This window comes from Haliotis rubra, unplaced genomic scaffold (assembly GCF_003918875.1).
Source record: "Haliotis rubra isolate DU_JTF1 unplaced genomic scaffold, ASM391887v1 Scf284, whole genome shotgun sequence".
NCBI lineage: Eukaryota > Metazoa > Mollusca > Gastropoda > Lepetellida > Haliotidae > Haliotis > Haliotis rubra.
The window spans coordinates 323,977-343,075 of record NW_025766936.1 but is presented as its reverse complement, the minus strand read 5'-3'; the positions used below and the strand labels follow the sequence as shown (position 1 = coordinate 343,075).

The following is a 19,099-nucleotide window of genomic DNA, read 5'->3' as shown; positions in this document are numbered from 1 at the left end:
CCGTTATTTAGTGTCAATGTACGACAGTGTTTAGTGTTTAAGGTAGGTCCGTTATTTAGTGTCAGTGTACGACGGTGTTTAGTGTTTAATGTAGGTCCGTTTTTTAGTGTCAATGTACGACAGTGTTTAGTGTTTAAGGTAGGTCCGTTATTTAGTGTCAATGTACGACGGTGTTTAGTGTTTAACGTGGGTCCGTTATTTAGTGTCAGTGTACGACGGTGTTTAGTGTTTAATGTAGGTCCGTTATTTAGTGTCAATGTACGACAGTGTTTAGTGTTTAAGGTAGGTCCGTTATTTAGTGTCAATGTACGACGGTGTTAAGTGTTTAATGTAGGTCCGTTATTTAGTGTCAGTGTACGACGGTGTTTAGTGTTTAATGTAGGTCCGTTATTTAGTGTCAATGTACGACAGTGTTTAGTGTTTAACGTAGGTCCGTTATTTAGTGTCAGTGTTCGACAGTGTTTAGTGTTAGTGTACGACAGTGTTTAGTGTTTAACGTAGGTCCGTTATCTAGTGTCAGTGTACGACAGTGTTTAGTGTTTAACGAAGGACCATTATCTAGTGTCAGTGAACGACGGTGTTTAGTGTTTAAAGTAGGACCATTATCTAATGTCAATGTACGACAGTGTTTAGTGTTTAACGTAGGTCCGTTATTTAGTGTCAGTGTACGACAGTGTTTAGTGTTTAACGAAGGACCATTATCTAGTGTCAGTGAACGACGGTGTTTAGTGTTTAAAGTAGGACCATTATCTAGTGTCAATGTACGACAGTGTTTAGTGTTTAACGTAGGTCCGTTATTTAGTGTCAGTGTACGACAGTGTTTAGTGTTTAACGTAGGACCATTATTTAGTGTCAGTGTACGACAGTGTTTAGTGTTTAACGTCAACAGTTAGTGTCTAACGCAAGACAGGACATAAAAAACTCACCATTACTGTCTTGTGTTACGACCTTTGTCGTTTTACTTGCGACATGTTTGATTATTACTAACCAATTTCCACTCGGGAAGTAATGCCCCTTTATCCACTGCCCATTATAGAACGGCTCCAACAGAAACCAAGGTCCTCTGAATTAGACGACGTTTTGTGTGTGTGTGTGAGTCTGTGTGATGCCAGCCCCGTGTTGAAGTCAGCTGTTGGTAGTTTCGTCAGTGTTGGTACTAGTACACTGTTCCAGTTCTATAAAACAATTAATGATGATACATCTCTTTCATCCACGGAGAAAACACACGTATCTCCATCTTTTATTCATGGTGAACCTAACGGAAATATTATTGTCATAATATAAAGAACAAATTGACTGTGTCGTACAATACATTGTTGGCAATAGCTACCATAACTCACACGTTTACACAGAACAGACTGGAGACATCGGTGCCTGTTTCCTCAACTGGATAGAATTAAGTCCGGCACAACAAAAAGTGTCACTTTTGTTAAAACCTCAGCCAGTGGAATATATGCATTTTCAAGGAACCATGAATAATACCTTGTGTCCAACATTGCATACACCTGTTATCTGTGACTAGCCACACTTGTTCTCTATCACTAGCCACACACCTGGTCCCTGTCATTAGACACATCCGTTCTCTATCACTAGCCACACAGCTGGTCCCTGTCATTAGACACATCCGTTCTCTATCACTAGCCACACTGGTCCCTGTCATTAGACACATCCGTTCTCTATCAGCCACTGGTCCCTGTCATTAGACACATCCGTTCTCTATCACTAGCCACACAGCTGGTCCCTGTCATTAGACACATGCGTTCTCTATCACTAGCCACACACCTGGTCCCTGTCATTTGACACGTCCGTTTTCTATCACTAGCCACAGCTGGTCCCTGTCATTAGACACATGCGTTCTCTATCACTAGCCACAGCTGGTCCCTGTCATTAGACACATGCGTTCTCTATCACTAGCCACACTGGTCCCTGTCATTAGACACATCCGTTTTCTATCACTAGCCACACACCTGGTCCCTGTCATTAGACACATGCGTTCTCTATCACTAGCCACACTGGTCCCTGTCATTAGACACATCCGTTCTCTATCACTAGCCACACAGCTGGTCCCTATCATTAGACACATCCGTTCTCTATCACTAGCCACACAGCTGGTCCCTGTCATTAGACACATGCGTTCTCTATCACTAGCCAGAGCTGGTCATTGTCATTAGACACATCCGTTTTCTATCACTAGCCACAGCTGGTCCCTCTCATTAGACACAACCGTTCTCTATCACTAGCCACACACCTGGTCCCTGTCATTAGACACATGCGTTCTCTATCACTAGCCACAGCTGGTCATTGTCATTAGACACATCCGTTCTCTATCACTAGCCACAGCTGGTCATTGTCATTAGACACATCCGTTCTCTATCACTAGCCACAGCTGGTCATTGTCATTAGACACATCCGTTCTCTATCACTAGCCACAGTCATTAGACACATCCGTTCTCTATCACTAGCCACACACCTGGTCCCTGTCATTAGACACATCCGTTCTCTATCACTAGCCACACCTGGCTGTCATTAGACACATCCGTCTATCACTAGCCACACACCTGGTCACATGTCATTAAACACATCTCTATCACTAGCACACACCTGGTCATTGTCATTAGACACATCCGTTTTCTCATCTCCATTGTCATTAGACACATCCGTTTTCTATCACTAGCCACACACCTGGTCATTGTCATTAGACACATCCGTTCTCTAACACTAGCCACAGCTGGTCCCTGTCATTAGTCACATCCGTTCTCTATCACTAGCCACACAGCTGGTCCCTATCATTAGACACATCCGTTCTCTATCACTAGCCACACAGCTGGTCCCTGTCATTAGACACATCCGTTCTCTTTCACTAGCCACACCTGGTCATTGTCATTAGACACATCCGTTCTCTATCACTAGCCACAGCTGGTCCCTGTCATTAGACACATGCGTTCTCTATCACTAGCCACACACCTGGTCCCTGTCATTAGACACATCCGTTCTCTATCACTAGCCAGACAGCTGGTCCCTGTCATTAGACACACGTGTCCTCAGCCTTAAGACATACATTGTCCGACAGCTCCGTAGGTAAGGCTGCACGCTGATCGTGACCTTGCGAATACTTCAGTACATTTGGTAATCTGTAACATCATGTTTGTGTTCAATAATCGGAGACTTGTTACTTGTGCAGCAAGCACTGGTCAAGGGTGACGAGTTCCGGTCTAGATTTTCATACTTCGTCGTCGTCTTCTGTTTGGAGCCAGTAACGTGCAATGTGATCACAGTATTATCTCGACCATCCTGCAACATCACAATGTTTATGTACAGAGTTGATGACTCAGTCGCATGGAGTTGTTGGCGTCGACTCACTGTTCACTGACATCTTGTGCTTCTTCACAAAGTTTTCTTTGGCATAGACTAATCATCGTCAGAAACTTGTATCCGACAGAAACCTCTCAGATTTGGTTATAACATGTAACTGCATCTGTGCCTTTGATACTGTCTTATACTGTTCGATGTTGGAAGTTCCTTTCACAACCGAAACCATACGAAATTAGTAGTATGCTTACTCCCTCGCTGATGTATGTGTTAAATGTTTACATTCAGTACAGTTTATGTGAGAAATTAGTAGTATGCTTACTCCCTCGCTGATGTATGTGTTAAAGGTTTACATTCAGTACAGTGTATTTGAGAAATTAGTAGTATGCTTACTCCCTCGCTGATGTATGTGTTAAAGGTTTACACTCAGTACAGTGTATGTGAATATAGTTGAGAAATTAGTAGTATGCTTACTCCCTCGCTGATGTATGTGTTAAAGGTTTACACTCAGTACAGTGTGTATAGTGTGAGAATTAGTAGTATGCTTAAATTAGTAGTATGCTTACTCCCTCACTGATGTATGTGTTAAAGGTTTACACACTACAGGACAGTGTAGGTGAGAATTAGTAAAATGCTTACTCCCTCGCTGATGTATGTGTTAAAGGTTTACACTCAGTACAGTGTATGTGAGAAAATAGTAGTATGCTTACTCCCTCACTGATGTATGTGTTAAAGGTTTACACTCAGTACAGTGTATGTGAGAAATTAGTAGTATGCTTACTCCCTCGCTGATGTATGTGTTAAAGGTTTACACACAGTACAGTGTATGTGAATATAGAAGAGAAATAAGTAGTACGCTTACTCCCTCACTGATGTATGTGTTAAAGGTTTACACTCAGTACAGTGTATGTGAGATAATTAGTAATATGCTTACTCCCTCACTGATGTATGTGTTAAAGGTTTACACACAGTACAGTGTATGTGATGTATGTGTTAAATTAGTAGAAATGCTTACTCCCTCCCTGATGTATGTGTTAAAGGTTTGAGAATTACACAGTACAGTGTATGTGAATATAGATGAGAAATTAGTAGTATGCTTACTCCCTCGCTGATGTATGTGTTAAAGGTTTACACTCAGTACAGTGTATGTGAGAAATTAGTAGTATGCTTACTCCCTCACTGATGTATGTGTTAAAGGTTTACACTCAGTACAGTGTATGTGAGAAATAGTAGTTGAGAAATTATGTAGTATGCTTATTACCCCCAGCTGATGTATGTGTTAAAGTTATGTTTACTCCTTTACATTCTGATGTATGTGTTAAAGGTTTACAGTGTATGTGAGAAATTAGTAGTATGATTAGCTGATGTATGTGCTTACAGTGTATGTGAGAAATTAGTAAAATGCTTACCCTCACTGATGTATGTGTTAAAGGTTTACACTCAGTACAGTGTATGTGAATATAGTTGAGAAATTAGTAGTATGCTTACTCCCTCGCTGATGTATGTGTTAAAGGTTTACATTCAGTGTAGTACAGTGTATGTGAGATGTGTTAAAATTAGTAGTATGCTTAGTATGCTTACTCCCTCACTGATGTATGTGGTAAAGGTTTACATTCAGTACAGTGGATGTGAGAATTAGTAGTATGTTTACTCCCTCACTGATGTATGTGTTAAAAGGTTTACACACAGTACAGTGTATGTGAATATAGTTGAGAAATAAGTAGTACGCTTAATTCCGTCGCTGATGTATGTGTTAAAGGTTTACATTAAGTACAGTGCATGTGAGAAATTAGTAGTATGCTTACTCCCTCTCTGATGTATGTGTTAAAGGTTTGCATTCAGTACAGTTTATGTGAGAAATTAGTAGTATGCTTACTCCCTCGCTGATGTATGTGTTAAAAGTTTACATTCAGTACAGTGTATGTGAGAAATTAGTAGTATGCTTACTCACTTGCTGATGTATGTGTTAAAGGTGTACATACAGTACAGTGGAAGTGAGAATTAGTATTCTGCCTATTCCCTCGCTGATGTATGTGTTAAAGGTTTACACTCAGGACAGTGTAGGTGAGAATTAGTAAAATACTTACTCCCTAACTGATGTATGTGTTAAAGGTTTACACCCAGTACAGTGTATGTGAATATAGTTGAGAAATAAGTAGTACGCTTACTCCCTCGCTGATATATGTGATAAGGGTTTACACTCAGTATAGTGTATGTGAGAAACTAGTAGTATGCTTACTCCCTCACTGATGTATGTGTTAAAGGTTTACACTCTGTACAGTGTATGTCAGAAATTAGTAGTATCCTTACTCCCTCACTGATGTATGTGTTAAAGGTTTACACTCAGGACAGTGTATGTGAATATAGTTGAGAAATTAGTTTTATGCTTACTCCCTCAGTGATGTATGTGTTAAAGGTTTACATTCAGTACAGTGTATGTGAGAAATTAGTAGTATGCCTACTCCCTCACTGATGTATGTGTTAAAGGTTTACACTCAGTACAGTGTATGTGAATATGGTTGAGAAATTAGTATTATGCTTACTCCCTCACTGATGTATGTGTTAAAGGTTTACATTCAGTACAGTGTAGGTGAGAAATTAGTAGTATGCTTACTCCCTCACTGATATATGTGTTAAAGGTTTACATTCAGTACAGTGGATGTGAGAATTAGTAGTATGCTTACTCCCTCACTGATATATGTGTTAAAGGTTTACACTCAGTACAGTGTATGTGAATATAGTTGACAAATTAGTAGTATGCTTACTCCCTCGCTGATGTATGTGTTAAAAGTTTACATTCAGTACAGTGGATGTGAGAATTAGTAGTATGCTTACTCCCTCACTGATGTATGTGTTAAAGGTTTACACTCAGTACAGTGTATGTGAATATAGTTGACAAATTAGTAGTATGCTTACTCCCTCGCTGATGTATGTGTTAAAAGTTTACATTCAGTACAGTGCATGTGAGAAATTAGTAGTATGCTTACTCCCTCACTGATGTATGTGTTAAAGGTTTACATTCAGTACAGTGCATGTGAGAAATTAGTAGTATGCTTACTCCCTCACTGATGTATGTCTTAAAGGTTTACACTCAGGACAGTGTAGGTGAGAATTAGTAAAAATACTTACTCCCTAACTGATGTATGTGTTAAAGGTTTACATTCAGTACAGTGTATGTGAATATAGATGAGAAATAAGTAGTACGCTTACTCCCTCACCGATGTATGTGTTAAAGGTTTACACTCAGTACAGTGTATGTGAGAAACTAGTAGTATGCTTACTAACTCATTGATGTATATTTTAAAGGTTTACATTCAGTACAGTGTATGTGAGAAATTAGTAATATGCTTACTCCCTCGCTGATGTATGTGTTAAAGGTTTACACTCAGTACAGTGTATGTGAATATAGTTGAGAAATTGGGAGTATGCTTACTCCCTCACTGATGTGTGTGTTAAAGGTTTACACTGAGTACAGTGTATGTGAGAAATTAGTAGTATGCTTACTCCATCACTGATGTATGTGGTAAAGGTTTACACTCAGTACAGTTTATGTGAGAAATTAGTATTATGCTTACTCCCTCACTGATGTATGTGTTAAAGGTTTACACTCAGTACAGTGTATGTGAATATAGTTGAGAAATAAGTAGTACGCTTACTCCCTCGCCGATGTATGTGTTAAAGGTTTACATTCAGTACAGTGGATGTGAAAATTAGTAGTATGCTTACTCCCTCACTGATGTATGTCTTAAAGGTTTACACTCAGTACAGTGTATGTGAGAAATTAGTAGTATGCTTACTCCCTCACTGATGTATGTGTTAAAGGTTTACACTCAGTACAGTGTATGTGAATATAGTTGAGAAATTGGGAGTATGCTTACTCCCTCACTGATGTGTGTGTTAAAGGTTTACACTGAGTACAGTGTATGTGAGAAATTAGTAGTATGCTTACTCCATCACTGATGTATGTGGTAAAGGTTTACACTCAGTACAGTTTATGTGAGAAATTAGTATTATGCTTACTCCCTCACTGATGTATGTGTTAAAGGTTTACACTCAGTACAGTGTATGTGAATATAGTTGAGAAATAAGTAGTACGCTTACTCCCTCGCCGATGTATGTGTTAAAGGTTTACATTCAGTACAGTGGATGTGAAAATTAGTAGTATGCTTACTCCCTCACTGATGTATGTCTTAAAGGTTTACACTCAGTACAGTGTATGTGAGAAATTAGTAGTATGCTTACTCCCTCACTGATGTATGTGGTAAAGGTTTACATTCAGTACAGTTTATGTGAGAAATTAGTAAAATGCTTACTCCCTCGCTGATATATGTGGTAAAGGTTTACACCCAGTACAGTGTATGTGAATATAGTTGAGAAATAAGTAGTACGCTTACATCCTCGCCGATATATATTTGATAAAGGTTTACACTCAGTACAGTGTATGTGAGAAATTAGTAGTATGCTTACTCCCTCACTGATGTATGTGTTAAAAGTTTACATTCAGTACAGTGTAGGTGAGAATTAGTAAAATGCTTACTCCCTCACTGATGTATGTGTTAAAGGTTTACACCCAGTACAGTGTATGTGAATATAGTTGAGAAATAAGTAGTACGCTTACTCCCTCGCCGATGTATGTGTTAAAGGTTTACATTCAGTACAGTGGATGTGAAAATTAGTAGTATGCTTACTCCCTCACTGATGTATGTCTTAAAGGTTTACACTCAGTACAGTGTATGTGAGAAATTAGTAGTATGCTTACTCCCTCACTGATGTATGTGTTAAAGGTTTACATTCAGTACAGTTTATGTGAGAAATTAGTAAAATGCTTACTCCCTCGCTGATGTATGTGTTAAAGGTTTTCACCCAGTACAGTGTATGTGAATATAGTTGAGAAATAAGTAGTACGCTTACTCCCTCGCCGATATATATTTGATAAAGGTTTACACTCAGTACAGTGTATGTCAGAAATTAGTAGTATCCTTACTCCCTCACTGATGTATGTGTTAAAGGTTTACATTCAGTACAGTGTAGGTGAGAAATTAGTAGTATGCTTACTCCCTCACTGATGTATGTCGTAAAGGTTTACACTCTGTACAGTGTATGTCAGAAATTAGTAGTATCCTTACTCCCTCACTGATGTATGTGTTAAAGGTTTACACTCAGGACAGTGTATGTGAATATAGTTGAGAAATTAGTATTATGCTTACTCCCTCACTGATGTATGTGTTAAAGGTTTACATTCAGGACAGTGTAGGTGAGAAATTAGTAGTATGCTTACTCCCTCACTGATGTATGTCGTAAAGGTTTACACTCAGTACAGTGTATGTGAATATAGATGAGAAAGTAGTAGTGTCATATGTGAGGTGCACCTTCCTTCATCATTGTAGCAGTGATAACGCTCAGGTGACTTTCTCAACATGACAATAGGTACCGGACACGTGGAAAGACCCCCGAACCAGCAGCTGCCCTCAGTCCTATTCCGCGGTAATCGATGAGCAGACAGAAAAAGCCGATTAAAAACCCGAGGCCACTAAACGGGCGATATCCCAATCCTTGAAATTGCCCAGAGCCTAAACCACCGTGAACCCTATGTTAACCCATGTGAGGGGAACTCCCTCGTTTGGTGGACGGGTTTTCCATTCGATTTCCATTGTCATTTTTATTTATTCCTTTTTGAGATTTATTTTTGGTCAAGAGTGTTTGAGAGCGATACATGCCGGTATTAAACTTGTTGTGAGATTTCTTGGCTCCCTATAGGTAACACATCAAACTGTGGAATCAAAACCTGAAAATGCAATATGAGTTTGTGATTGGCCATCATTGCTGATTGTGTTTGAGAGACAGGTAGCAAGAATTTTGCGACTGTCAAAGTCGTTTGTTTTGGTAAGGAGGAATGCAGCATCAGAATGCAATGATACACGTGATCTCTGTTGACTGTGCCTGCACACAAGGGTATGAAGGATGACACAGATATGTCCTTTCATTGCATTGGTTTAACCACCATGACATCAACATGAACATTACGTCAGAGGGACAGAGCAAGGGACATTTGGCGCTTACAGAGTCAGATAAGTTGTCAGACGGCCCCAAAAGGCACCATCTGTTATGCACGGGGTCCAGACCCATTGCGAAGTCAAGGAACGACCACGTTCAAGCAGACCTAGACCAGTCACCAGACCTAAGGACCATTATGTCAACTTTCACAACAGTAGGAGCACTGAGACTATAAGTGAGGACATCCAATGGAGTCCAAGTATTAGCTGCACGGACGAGATCCCTCAGTCAATTGTTCTCGTTTTGACCTGTTGCCACGCTATATCGTGTCTGTGTCCAAATGACAAAACCTTTGTGTCCTAATATGTATTCGAAGTATAATTGGAATCACTACCTTGACACATAGACGGGAATATATCATATCAGCTGGAGTCACTACCTTGACACATAGACGGGAATCTATCATATCAGCTGGAGCCACTACCTTGACACATAGACGGGAATATATCATATCAGCTGGAGTCACTACCTTGACACATAGACAGGAATATATCATATCAGCTGGAGCCACTGCCTTGACACATAGACGGGAATATATCATATCAGCTGGAGCCACTACCTTGACACATAGACGGGAATATATCATATCAGCTGGAGTCAATACCTTGACACATGGACAGGAATGTATCATATCAGCTGGAGCCACTACCTTGACACATAGACGAGGATCTATCATATCAGCTGGAGCCACTACCTTGACACATAGACAGGAATATATCATATCAGCTGGAGTCACTACCTTGACACATAGACAGGAATATATCATATCAGCTGGAGTCACTACCTTGACACATAGACAGGAATATATCATATCAGCTGGAGCCACTGCCTTGACACATAGACGGGAATATATCATATCAGCTGGAGCCACTACCTTGACACATAGACGGGAATATATCATATCAGCTGGAGTCAATACCTTGACACATAGACGGGAATATATCATATCAGCTGGTCACTACCTTGACACATAGACAGGAATATATCATATCAGCTGGAGCCACTGCCTTGACACATAGACGGGAATATATCATATCAGCTGGAGCCACTACCTTGACACATAGACGGGAATATATCATATCAGCTGGAGCCACTACCTTGACACATAGACGGGAATATATCATATCAGCTGGAGTCAATACCTTGACACATGGACAGGAATGTATCATATCAGCTGGAGCCACTACCTTGACACATAGACGAGGATCTATCATATCAGCTGGAGCCACTACCTTGACACATATACGGGAATATATCATATCAGCTGGAGTCACTACCTTGACACATAGACGGGAATATATCATATCAGCTGGAGCCACTGCCTTGACACATAGACGGGAATATATCATATCAGCTGGAGCCACTACCTTGACACATAGACGGGAATATATCATATCAGCTGGAGTCAATACCTTGACACATGGACAGGAATGTATCATATCAGCTGGAGCCACTACCTTGACAACACATAGACGAGGATCTATCATATCAGCTGGAGCCACTACCTTGACACATAGACAGGAATATATCATATCAGCTGGAGTCACTACCTTGACACATAGACAGGAATATATCATATCAGCTGGAGTCACTACCTTGACACATAGACAGGAATATATCATATCAGCTGGAGCCACTGCCTTGACACATAGACGGGAATATATCATATCAGCTGGAGCCACTACCTTGACACATAGACGGGAATATATCATATCAGCTGGAGTCAATACCTTGACACATAGACGGGAATATATCATATCAGCTGGAGTCACTACCTTGACACATAGACAGGAATATATCATATCAGCTGGAGCCACTGCCTTGACACATAGACGGGAATATATCATATCAGCTGGTCAATACTTTACCTTGACACATAGACGGGAATATATCATATCAGCTGGAGTCACTACCTTTAACACATAGACGGGAATCTATCATATCAGCTGGAGTCAATACCTTTGACACATGGACAGGAATCTATCATATCAGCTGGAGCCAATACTTTGACACATAGACGAGAATCTATCATATCAGCTGGAGCCAATACTTTGACACATGGACGGGAATATATCATATCAGCTGGAGTCACTACCTTGACACATAGACGGGGATATATCATATCAGCTGGAGCCACTATCTTGACACATAGACGGTGATATATCATATCAGCTGGAGCCACTACCTTGACACATAGACGGGAATATATCATATCAGCTGGAGTCACTACCTTGACACATAGACGGGGATATATCATATCAGCTGGAGCCACTATCTTGACACATAGACGGTGATATATCATATCAGCTGGAGCCACTACCTTGACACATAGACGGGAATATATCATATCAGCTGGAGTTAATACTTTAACACATGGACTGGAATCGATCATATCAACTGGAGTCAATACTTTAACACATAGACGGGAATCTATCATATCAACTGGAGTCACTACTTTAACACATGGACTGGAATCTAGCATATCAACTGGAGTGAATACTTTAACACATAGACGGGAATCTATCATATCAACTGGAGTCAATACTTTAACACATGGACAGGAATCTATCATATCAACTGGAGTCAATACTTTAACACATGGGCAGGAATCTATCATATCAACTGGAGTGAATACTTTAACACATAGACGGGAATCTATCATATCAACTGGAGTCAATACTTTAACACATGGACGGGAATCTATCATATCAACTATCAACATAGGAGTCAATACTTTAACACATGGACGGGAATCTATCATATCAACTGGAGTCAATACTTTAACACATGGACGAGAATATATCAATCTATCATACTTTAACACATGGACGGGAATCTATCATATCAACTGGAGTGAATACTTAACACATGGACAGGAATCTATCATATCAACTGGAGTCAATACTTTAACACATGGACGGGAATCTATCATATCAACTGGAGTCAATACTTTAACACATGGACGGGAATCTATCATATCAACTGGAGTCAATACTTTAACACATGGACGGGAATCTATCATATCAACTGGAGTCAATACTTTAACACATGGACAGGAATCTATCATATCAACTGGAGTCAATACTTTAACACATGGACAGGAATCTATCATATCAACTGGAGTCAATACTTTAACACATGGACAGGAATCTATCATATCAACTGGAGTCAATACTTTAACACATGGACAGGAATCTATCATATCAACTGGAGTCAATACTTTAACACATGGACGGGAATCTATCATATCAACTGGAGTCAATACTTTAACACATAGACGGGAATCTATCATATCAACTGGAGTCAATACTTTAACACATGGACGGGAATCTATCATATCAACTGGAGTCATCATATCAAACACACTTTAACACATAGACGGGAATCTATCATATCAACTGGAGTCAATACTTTAACACATGGACGGGAATCTATCATATCAACTGGAGTCAATACTTTAACACATGGACGGGAATCTATCATATCAACTGGAGTCAATACTTTAACACATAGACGGGAATCTATCATATCAACTGGAGTGAATACTTTAACACATAGACGGGAATCTATCATATCAACTGGAGTCACTACTTTAACACATAGACGGAAAAATTACATATCATTTGGAGCCACTACTTTAACACATGGAAGTGGATAAATCACGGCAGGTGTTAGTCATTACTCGGACATAGGTAAGTACTTATATCCCGACAGTTTCAAGACACGTGACCAATACAAAAGTGGGGAGCAGGTGGGCCTGTCATGCGCAGTGCGTGGGCAAACCATCAAAGAAAGATTTCGACTGATTAAGAACAAACTTGAGCTAAATTGATTTCACGGTTTCATTTCATTTCATCACTTACAACGAGACAGGAGGACCCAGGGGACGGGGCTGCAAAACGAAAGTATAGGAGGGTTACGGAACTAGGCAGACAGTCTCGCAGAGGTAGCATGTGCTGAAAGCATACACTCGTAAACTGACAATTAACCTGTGCGGGCAGCTGGCGTAAAAGCTATTCTAGATGGTTGGGCAGATGAAATATGTCCCCTACTCCGTGATTGGTACTGAGACAGAACGGGAACTGTCTTAGCCGTTGTCAGAATAAAACGACTGTGTATGAGAGATCCGCCTGGGGACTTGGGCATTGGGATACATATCGCCACTCTTGTCAACCTGCGGCGTTATCTAACTCAGAGATAAATAACACGTGAATCAGATTAGTCGCTCTGTTTCTTTGTGACTCGTATGATATAAACTCCAGTCTGATTTCAACATTAGTCGGTTATTGCCATGAAACTAGCATTCTGTGCCCACTTCGTACAATCAGTTATTGGTTGCAGTGTGGAGTATGGAGGCTGGTGGTGGGGAGGGGACGGTTGGCCATGTGGATGGCAGGGGGGAGGGTATTGTGCTGGTGGTGGAGATAGCCATGTGGATGGCAGGGGAGAGGGTATTGTGCTGGTGGTTGAGATGGCCATGTGGAGGGCAGGGGAGAGGGTATTGTGCTGGTGGTGGAGATGGCCATGTGGATGGGCATGGAGGGAGAGGGTATTGTGCTGGTGGTGGAGATAGCCATGTGGAGAGGGCATTGTGGTGGTGGTGGAGATGTGCTGGTGGCTGGAGATGGCCATGTGGAGGGCAGGGGAGAGGGTATTGTGCTGGTGGTGGAGATAGCCATGTGGAGGGCAGGGGAGAGGGTATTGTGCTGGTGGTTGAGATGGCCATGTGGAGGGCAGGGGAGAGGGTATTGTGCTGGTGGTTGAGATGGCCATGTGGAGGGCAGGGGAGAGGGTATGTGCTGGTGGTTGAGATGGCCATGTGGAGGGCAGGGGAGATTGTGGTATTGTGCTGGTGGTGGAGATAGCCATGTGGAGGGCATGGGGAGAGGGTATTGTATTGTGCTGGTGGTTGAGATGGCCATGTGGAGGGCAGGGGAGAGGGTATTGTGCTGGTGGTTGAGATGGCCATGTGGAGGGCAGGGGAGAGGGTATTGTGCTGGTGGTTGAGATGGCCATGTGGAGGGCAGGGGAGAGGGTATTGTGCTGGTGGTGGAGATGGCCGTGTGGAGGGCAGGGGAGAGGGTATTGTGCTGGTGGTGGAGATGGCCGTGTGGAGGGCAGGGGAGAGGGTATTGTGCTGGTGGTTGAGATGGCCATGTGGAGGAGAGAGGGTAGAGGGTAGCCATGTGGAGGGCAGGGGACTGGTGGTGGAGAGATGGCCATGTGGAGGGCAGGGGAGAGGGTATTGTGCTGGTGGTGGGAGATGGCCATGTGGAGGGCAGGGGGAGAGGGTATTGTGCTGGTGGTTGAGAGATGGCCGTGGTGGAGGGCAGGAGAGAGGGTATTGTGCTGGTGGTTGAGATGGCCATGTGGAGGGGCAGGGGAGAGGTATTGTGCTGGTGGTTGAGGATAGCCATGTGGAGGGGCAGGGGAGAGGGGTATTGTGCTGGTGGTTGAGATGGCCATGTGGAGGGCAGGGGAGAGTGTGTGCTGGTGGTTGAGATAGCCGTGTGGAGGGGCAGGGGGGAGGGTACTGTGCTGGTGGTGGAGATGGCCATGTGGAGGGCAGGGGAGAGGGTATTGTGCTGGTGCAGGAGATGGCCGTGTGGAGGGCAGGGGGAGGTATTGTGTGCTGGTGGTTAGAGATAGCCATGTGGGAGGGGCAGGAGAAAGGTGTATTGTGCTGGTGGTTGAGATGGCCATGTGGAGGGCAGGGGAGAGGGTATGTGTGCTGGTGGTTGGTTGGAGATGGCCATGTGGAGGGCAGGGGGAGAGGGTATTGTGCTGGTGGTTAGAGAGGATGGCCATGTGGAGGGCAGGGGAAAGGGTATTGTGCTGGTGGTTGAGATGGCCATGTGGAGACAGGGCAGGGGGAGAGGGTATTATGCTGGTGGTTGAGATAGCCATGTGGAGGGCAGGGGAGAGGGTATGGGGCTGGTGGTTGAGATAGCCACGTGGAGGGCAGGGGAGAGGGTATGGGGCTGGTGGTGGAGATGGCCATGTGGAGGGCAGGGGAGAGGGTATTGTGCTGGTGGTTGAGATGGCCATGTGGAGGGCAGGGAGAAGGGTACATGCTGGTGGTGGAGATGGCCATGTGGAGGGCAGGGGAGAGAGCTGTATGGGGCTGGTGGTGGAGATGGCCGTGTGGAGGGCAGGGAGAGGGTATGGGGCTGGTGGTGGAGATGGCCATGTGGAGGGCAGGGGGAGAGAAGTACTGTGCTGGTGGTTGAGAGATAGCCATGTGGAGGGCAGGGGAGAGGGTACTGTGCTGATGGTTAGAGATAGCCATGTGGAGGAGCAGGGGAGAGTATTGTGCTGGTGGTTAGAGATGGCCATGTGGAGGGCAGGGAAGAGGGTATGGGGCTGATGGTTAGAGATGGCCATGTGGAGGGCAGGGGAGAGGGTATGGGGCTGGTGGTGGAGACAGGCCATGGAGGCAGCAGGAAAAGAGGAGTACTGTGCTGAGGAGAATAGCCATGTGGAGGGCGAGGGAGAAGTATGGTGCTGGTGGTTAGGAGATAGCCATGTGGAGGAGCAGGAGAGAGGGTATGGGGCTGATGGTGGAGATGGCCATGTGGAGAGAGAGGTATGGGGCCATGGTTGAGATGGCCGTGTGGAGGGCAGGGGAGAGGTATGGGGCTGGTGGTGGAGATGGCCGTGTGGAGGACAAGGGAAAGTATGGGGCTGGTGGTGGAGATGGCCATGTGGAGGACAGGGAAAGTATGGGGCTGGTGGTTGAGATGGCCATGTTGAGGACAGGGAAAGTATGGGGCTGGTGGTGGAGATGGCCATGTTGAGGACAGGGAAAGTATGGGGCTGGTGGTGGAGATGGCCATGTTGAGGACAGGGAAAGTATGGGGCTGGTGGTGGAGATGGCCATGTGGAGGACAGGGAAAGTATGGGGCTGGTGGTGGAGATTGCCAGAGTAGGTCTGGTGCTGGCGGTGGGGAGCGGACGGATGTCCCATGTGGAGGAGAGGGCGAGTATTGGGCTGGTGGTGGAGATGGCCATGTGGAGGGCAGGGGAGAGGGTATGGGGCTGGTGGTGGAGATGGCCATGTGGAGGACAGGGGGAGAGTATGGGGCTGGTGGTGGAAATGGCCATGTGGAGGGCAGGGGAGAGGGTATGGGGCTGGTGGTGGAGATGGCCATGTGGAGGACAGGGAGAGTATGGGGCTGGTGGTGGAGATGGCCAGAGTAGGTCTGGTGCTGGCGGTGGGGAGCGGACGGATGTCCCATGTGGAGGACAGGGCGAATATTGGGCTGGTGGTGGGGAGGGGCGATGTATCGTATGGAAAGAGTCAAGGATGGATGAGGGTGGTGGAGCATGGTGTCTCGTGTCGCAAGGGTGTGCCTGATTGGGGTTTCAACAGAGGTTTGGGGTTGGCAGTGTAACAGTCTCGACCTGATATTTGTTGACAGAAAGTGGTAGCTGTAACTATAATGTGACAACTGTGACGATATTGTGGAGCCATTAATTGCGGTGCTTCGATATCAATCGATGGTCAGGTGTTTTACCAGTTTGCGGTTATTCTGAAGTGCGTCTTGTCCTTTCATACCAACATTTACTGGGGCTTTAATACCGGTGTCATTCTTGCATCCGAATTTGTTGATTTACAACAAGGTCTCTTTAAGAAGAACATTAGCGGTGACCAGCCCACAATACCAGCACTGTCAGCAATACCATCTGAGCCTGCTAAAGTATGCTGGTCATATGTCGCTGGTATTTTGGAATATGTCATGGAATATGTTCACTAGAAATGAGGCATTCATAACTTTAAAATTAAACCACACTGCCATGTACGATTTCATACTGAATGACACCACCAACACATGTCGATGTATTCTCGGCCTATACCAGCACCGTCAATACTAATATACATGTCGATGTATTCACGGCCTATACCAGCACCGTCAATACTAATATACATGTCGATGTATTCACGGCCTATACCAGCACCGTCAGTGCAAATACACATGTCGATGTATTCTCGGCCTATACCAGCACCGTCAATACAAGTACACATGTTGATGTATTCACGGCCTATACCAGCACCGTCAATACTAATATACATGTCGATGTATTCTCGGCCTATACCAGCACGGTCAATGCAAATACACATGTCGATGTATTCACGGCCTATACCAGCACCGTCAATACAAATACACATGTCGATGTATTCTCGGCCTATACCAGCACCGTCAATACAAATACACATGTCGATGTATTCACGGCCTATACCAGCACCGTCAATACAAATACACATGACGATGTATTCACGGCTATACCAGCAACGTCAATACAAATACACATGTCGATGTATTCTCGGCCTATACCAGTCAGCACCGTCAATACAAATACACATGTTGATGTATTCTCGGCCTATACCAGCACCGTCAATACAAATACACATGTCGATGTATTCTCGGCCTATACCAGCAACGTCAATACAAGTACACATGTCGATGTATTCACGGCCTATACCAGCACCGTCAATACTAATATACATGTCGATGTATTCACGGCCTATACCAGCACCGTCAGTGCAAATACACATGTCGATGTATTCTCGGCCTATACCAGCACCGTCAATACAAGTACACATGTTGATGTATTCACGGCCTATACCAGCACCGTCAATACTAATATACATGTCGATGTATTCTCGGCCTATACCAGCACGGTCAATGCAAATACACATGTCGATGTATTCACGGCCTATACCAGCACCGTCAATACAAATACACATGTCGATGTATTCTCGGCCTATACCAGCACCGTCAATACAAATACACATGTCGATGTATTCACGGCCTATACCAGCACCGTCAATACAAATACACATGACGATGTATTCACGGCTATACCAGCAACGTCAATACAAATACACATGTCGATGTATTCTCGGCCTATACCAGTCAGCACCGTCAATACAAATACACATGTTGATGTATTCTCGGCCTATACCAGCACCGTCAATACAAGTACACATGTCGATGTATTCTCGGCCTATACCAGCAACGTCAATACAAGTACACATGTCGATGTATTCACGGCCTATACCAGCACCGTCAATACTAATATACATGTCGATGTATTCACGGCCTATACCAGCACCGTCAATGCAAATACACATGTCGATGTATTCACGGCCTATACCAGCACCGTCAATACAAATACACATGTCGATGTATTCTCGGCCTATACAAGCACCGTCAATACAAATACACATGTCGATGTATTCACGGCCTATACCAGCACCGTCAATACAAATACACATGACGATGTATTCACGGCTATACCAGCAACGTCAATACAAATACACATGTCGATGTATTCTCGGCCTATACCAGTCAGCACCGTCAATACAAATACACATGTTGATGTATTCTCGGCCTATACCAGCACCGTCAATACAAATACACATGTCGATGTATTCTCGGCCTATACCAGCACCGTCAATACAAATACACATGACGATGTATTCACGGCCTATACCAGCACCGTCAATACTAATATACATGTCGATGTATTCACGGCCTATACCAGGACCGTCAATGCAAATACACATGTCGATGTATTCACGGCCTATACCAGCACCGTCAATACAAATACACATGTCGATGTATTCTCGGCCTATACCAGCACCGTCAATACAAATACACATGTCGATGTATTCACGGCCTATACCAGCACCGTCAATACAAATACACATGACGATGTATTCACGGCTATA

The 19,099-nt window shown here is 43.7% G+C and overlaps 1 protein-coding gene across 1 annotated transcript; it reads right to left on the bottom strand.

Moving 5' to 3' along the window:
• Positions 1–13,691: 13,691 nt before the first annotated feature.
• Positions 13,692–16,648, bottom strand: LOC124281440 (extensin-like; the record flags this gene model as incomplete). The annotated part of the gene is made up of 3 exons (XM_046717489.1): positions 13,692–14,995; positions 15,096–15,774; positions 15,887–16,648. Coding segments are annotated over 3 exons (2,745 nt in total), but the record flags the coding sequence as incomplete, so codon positions are not given.
• Between the last annotated feature and the right edge of the window lie 2,451 nt (positions 16,649–19,099).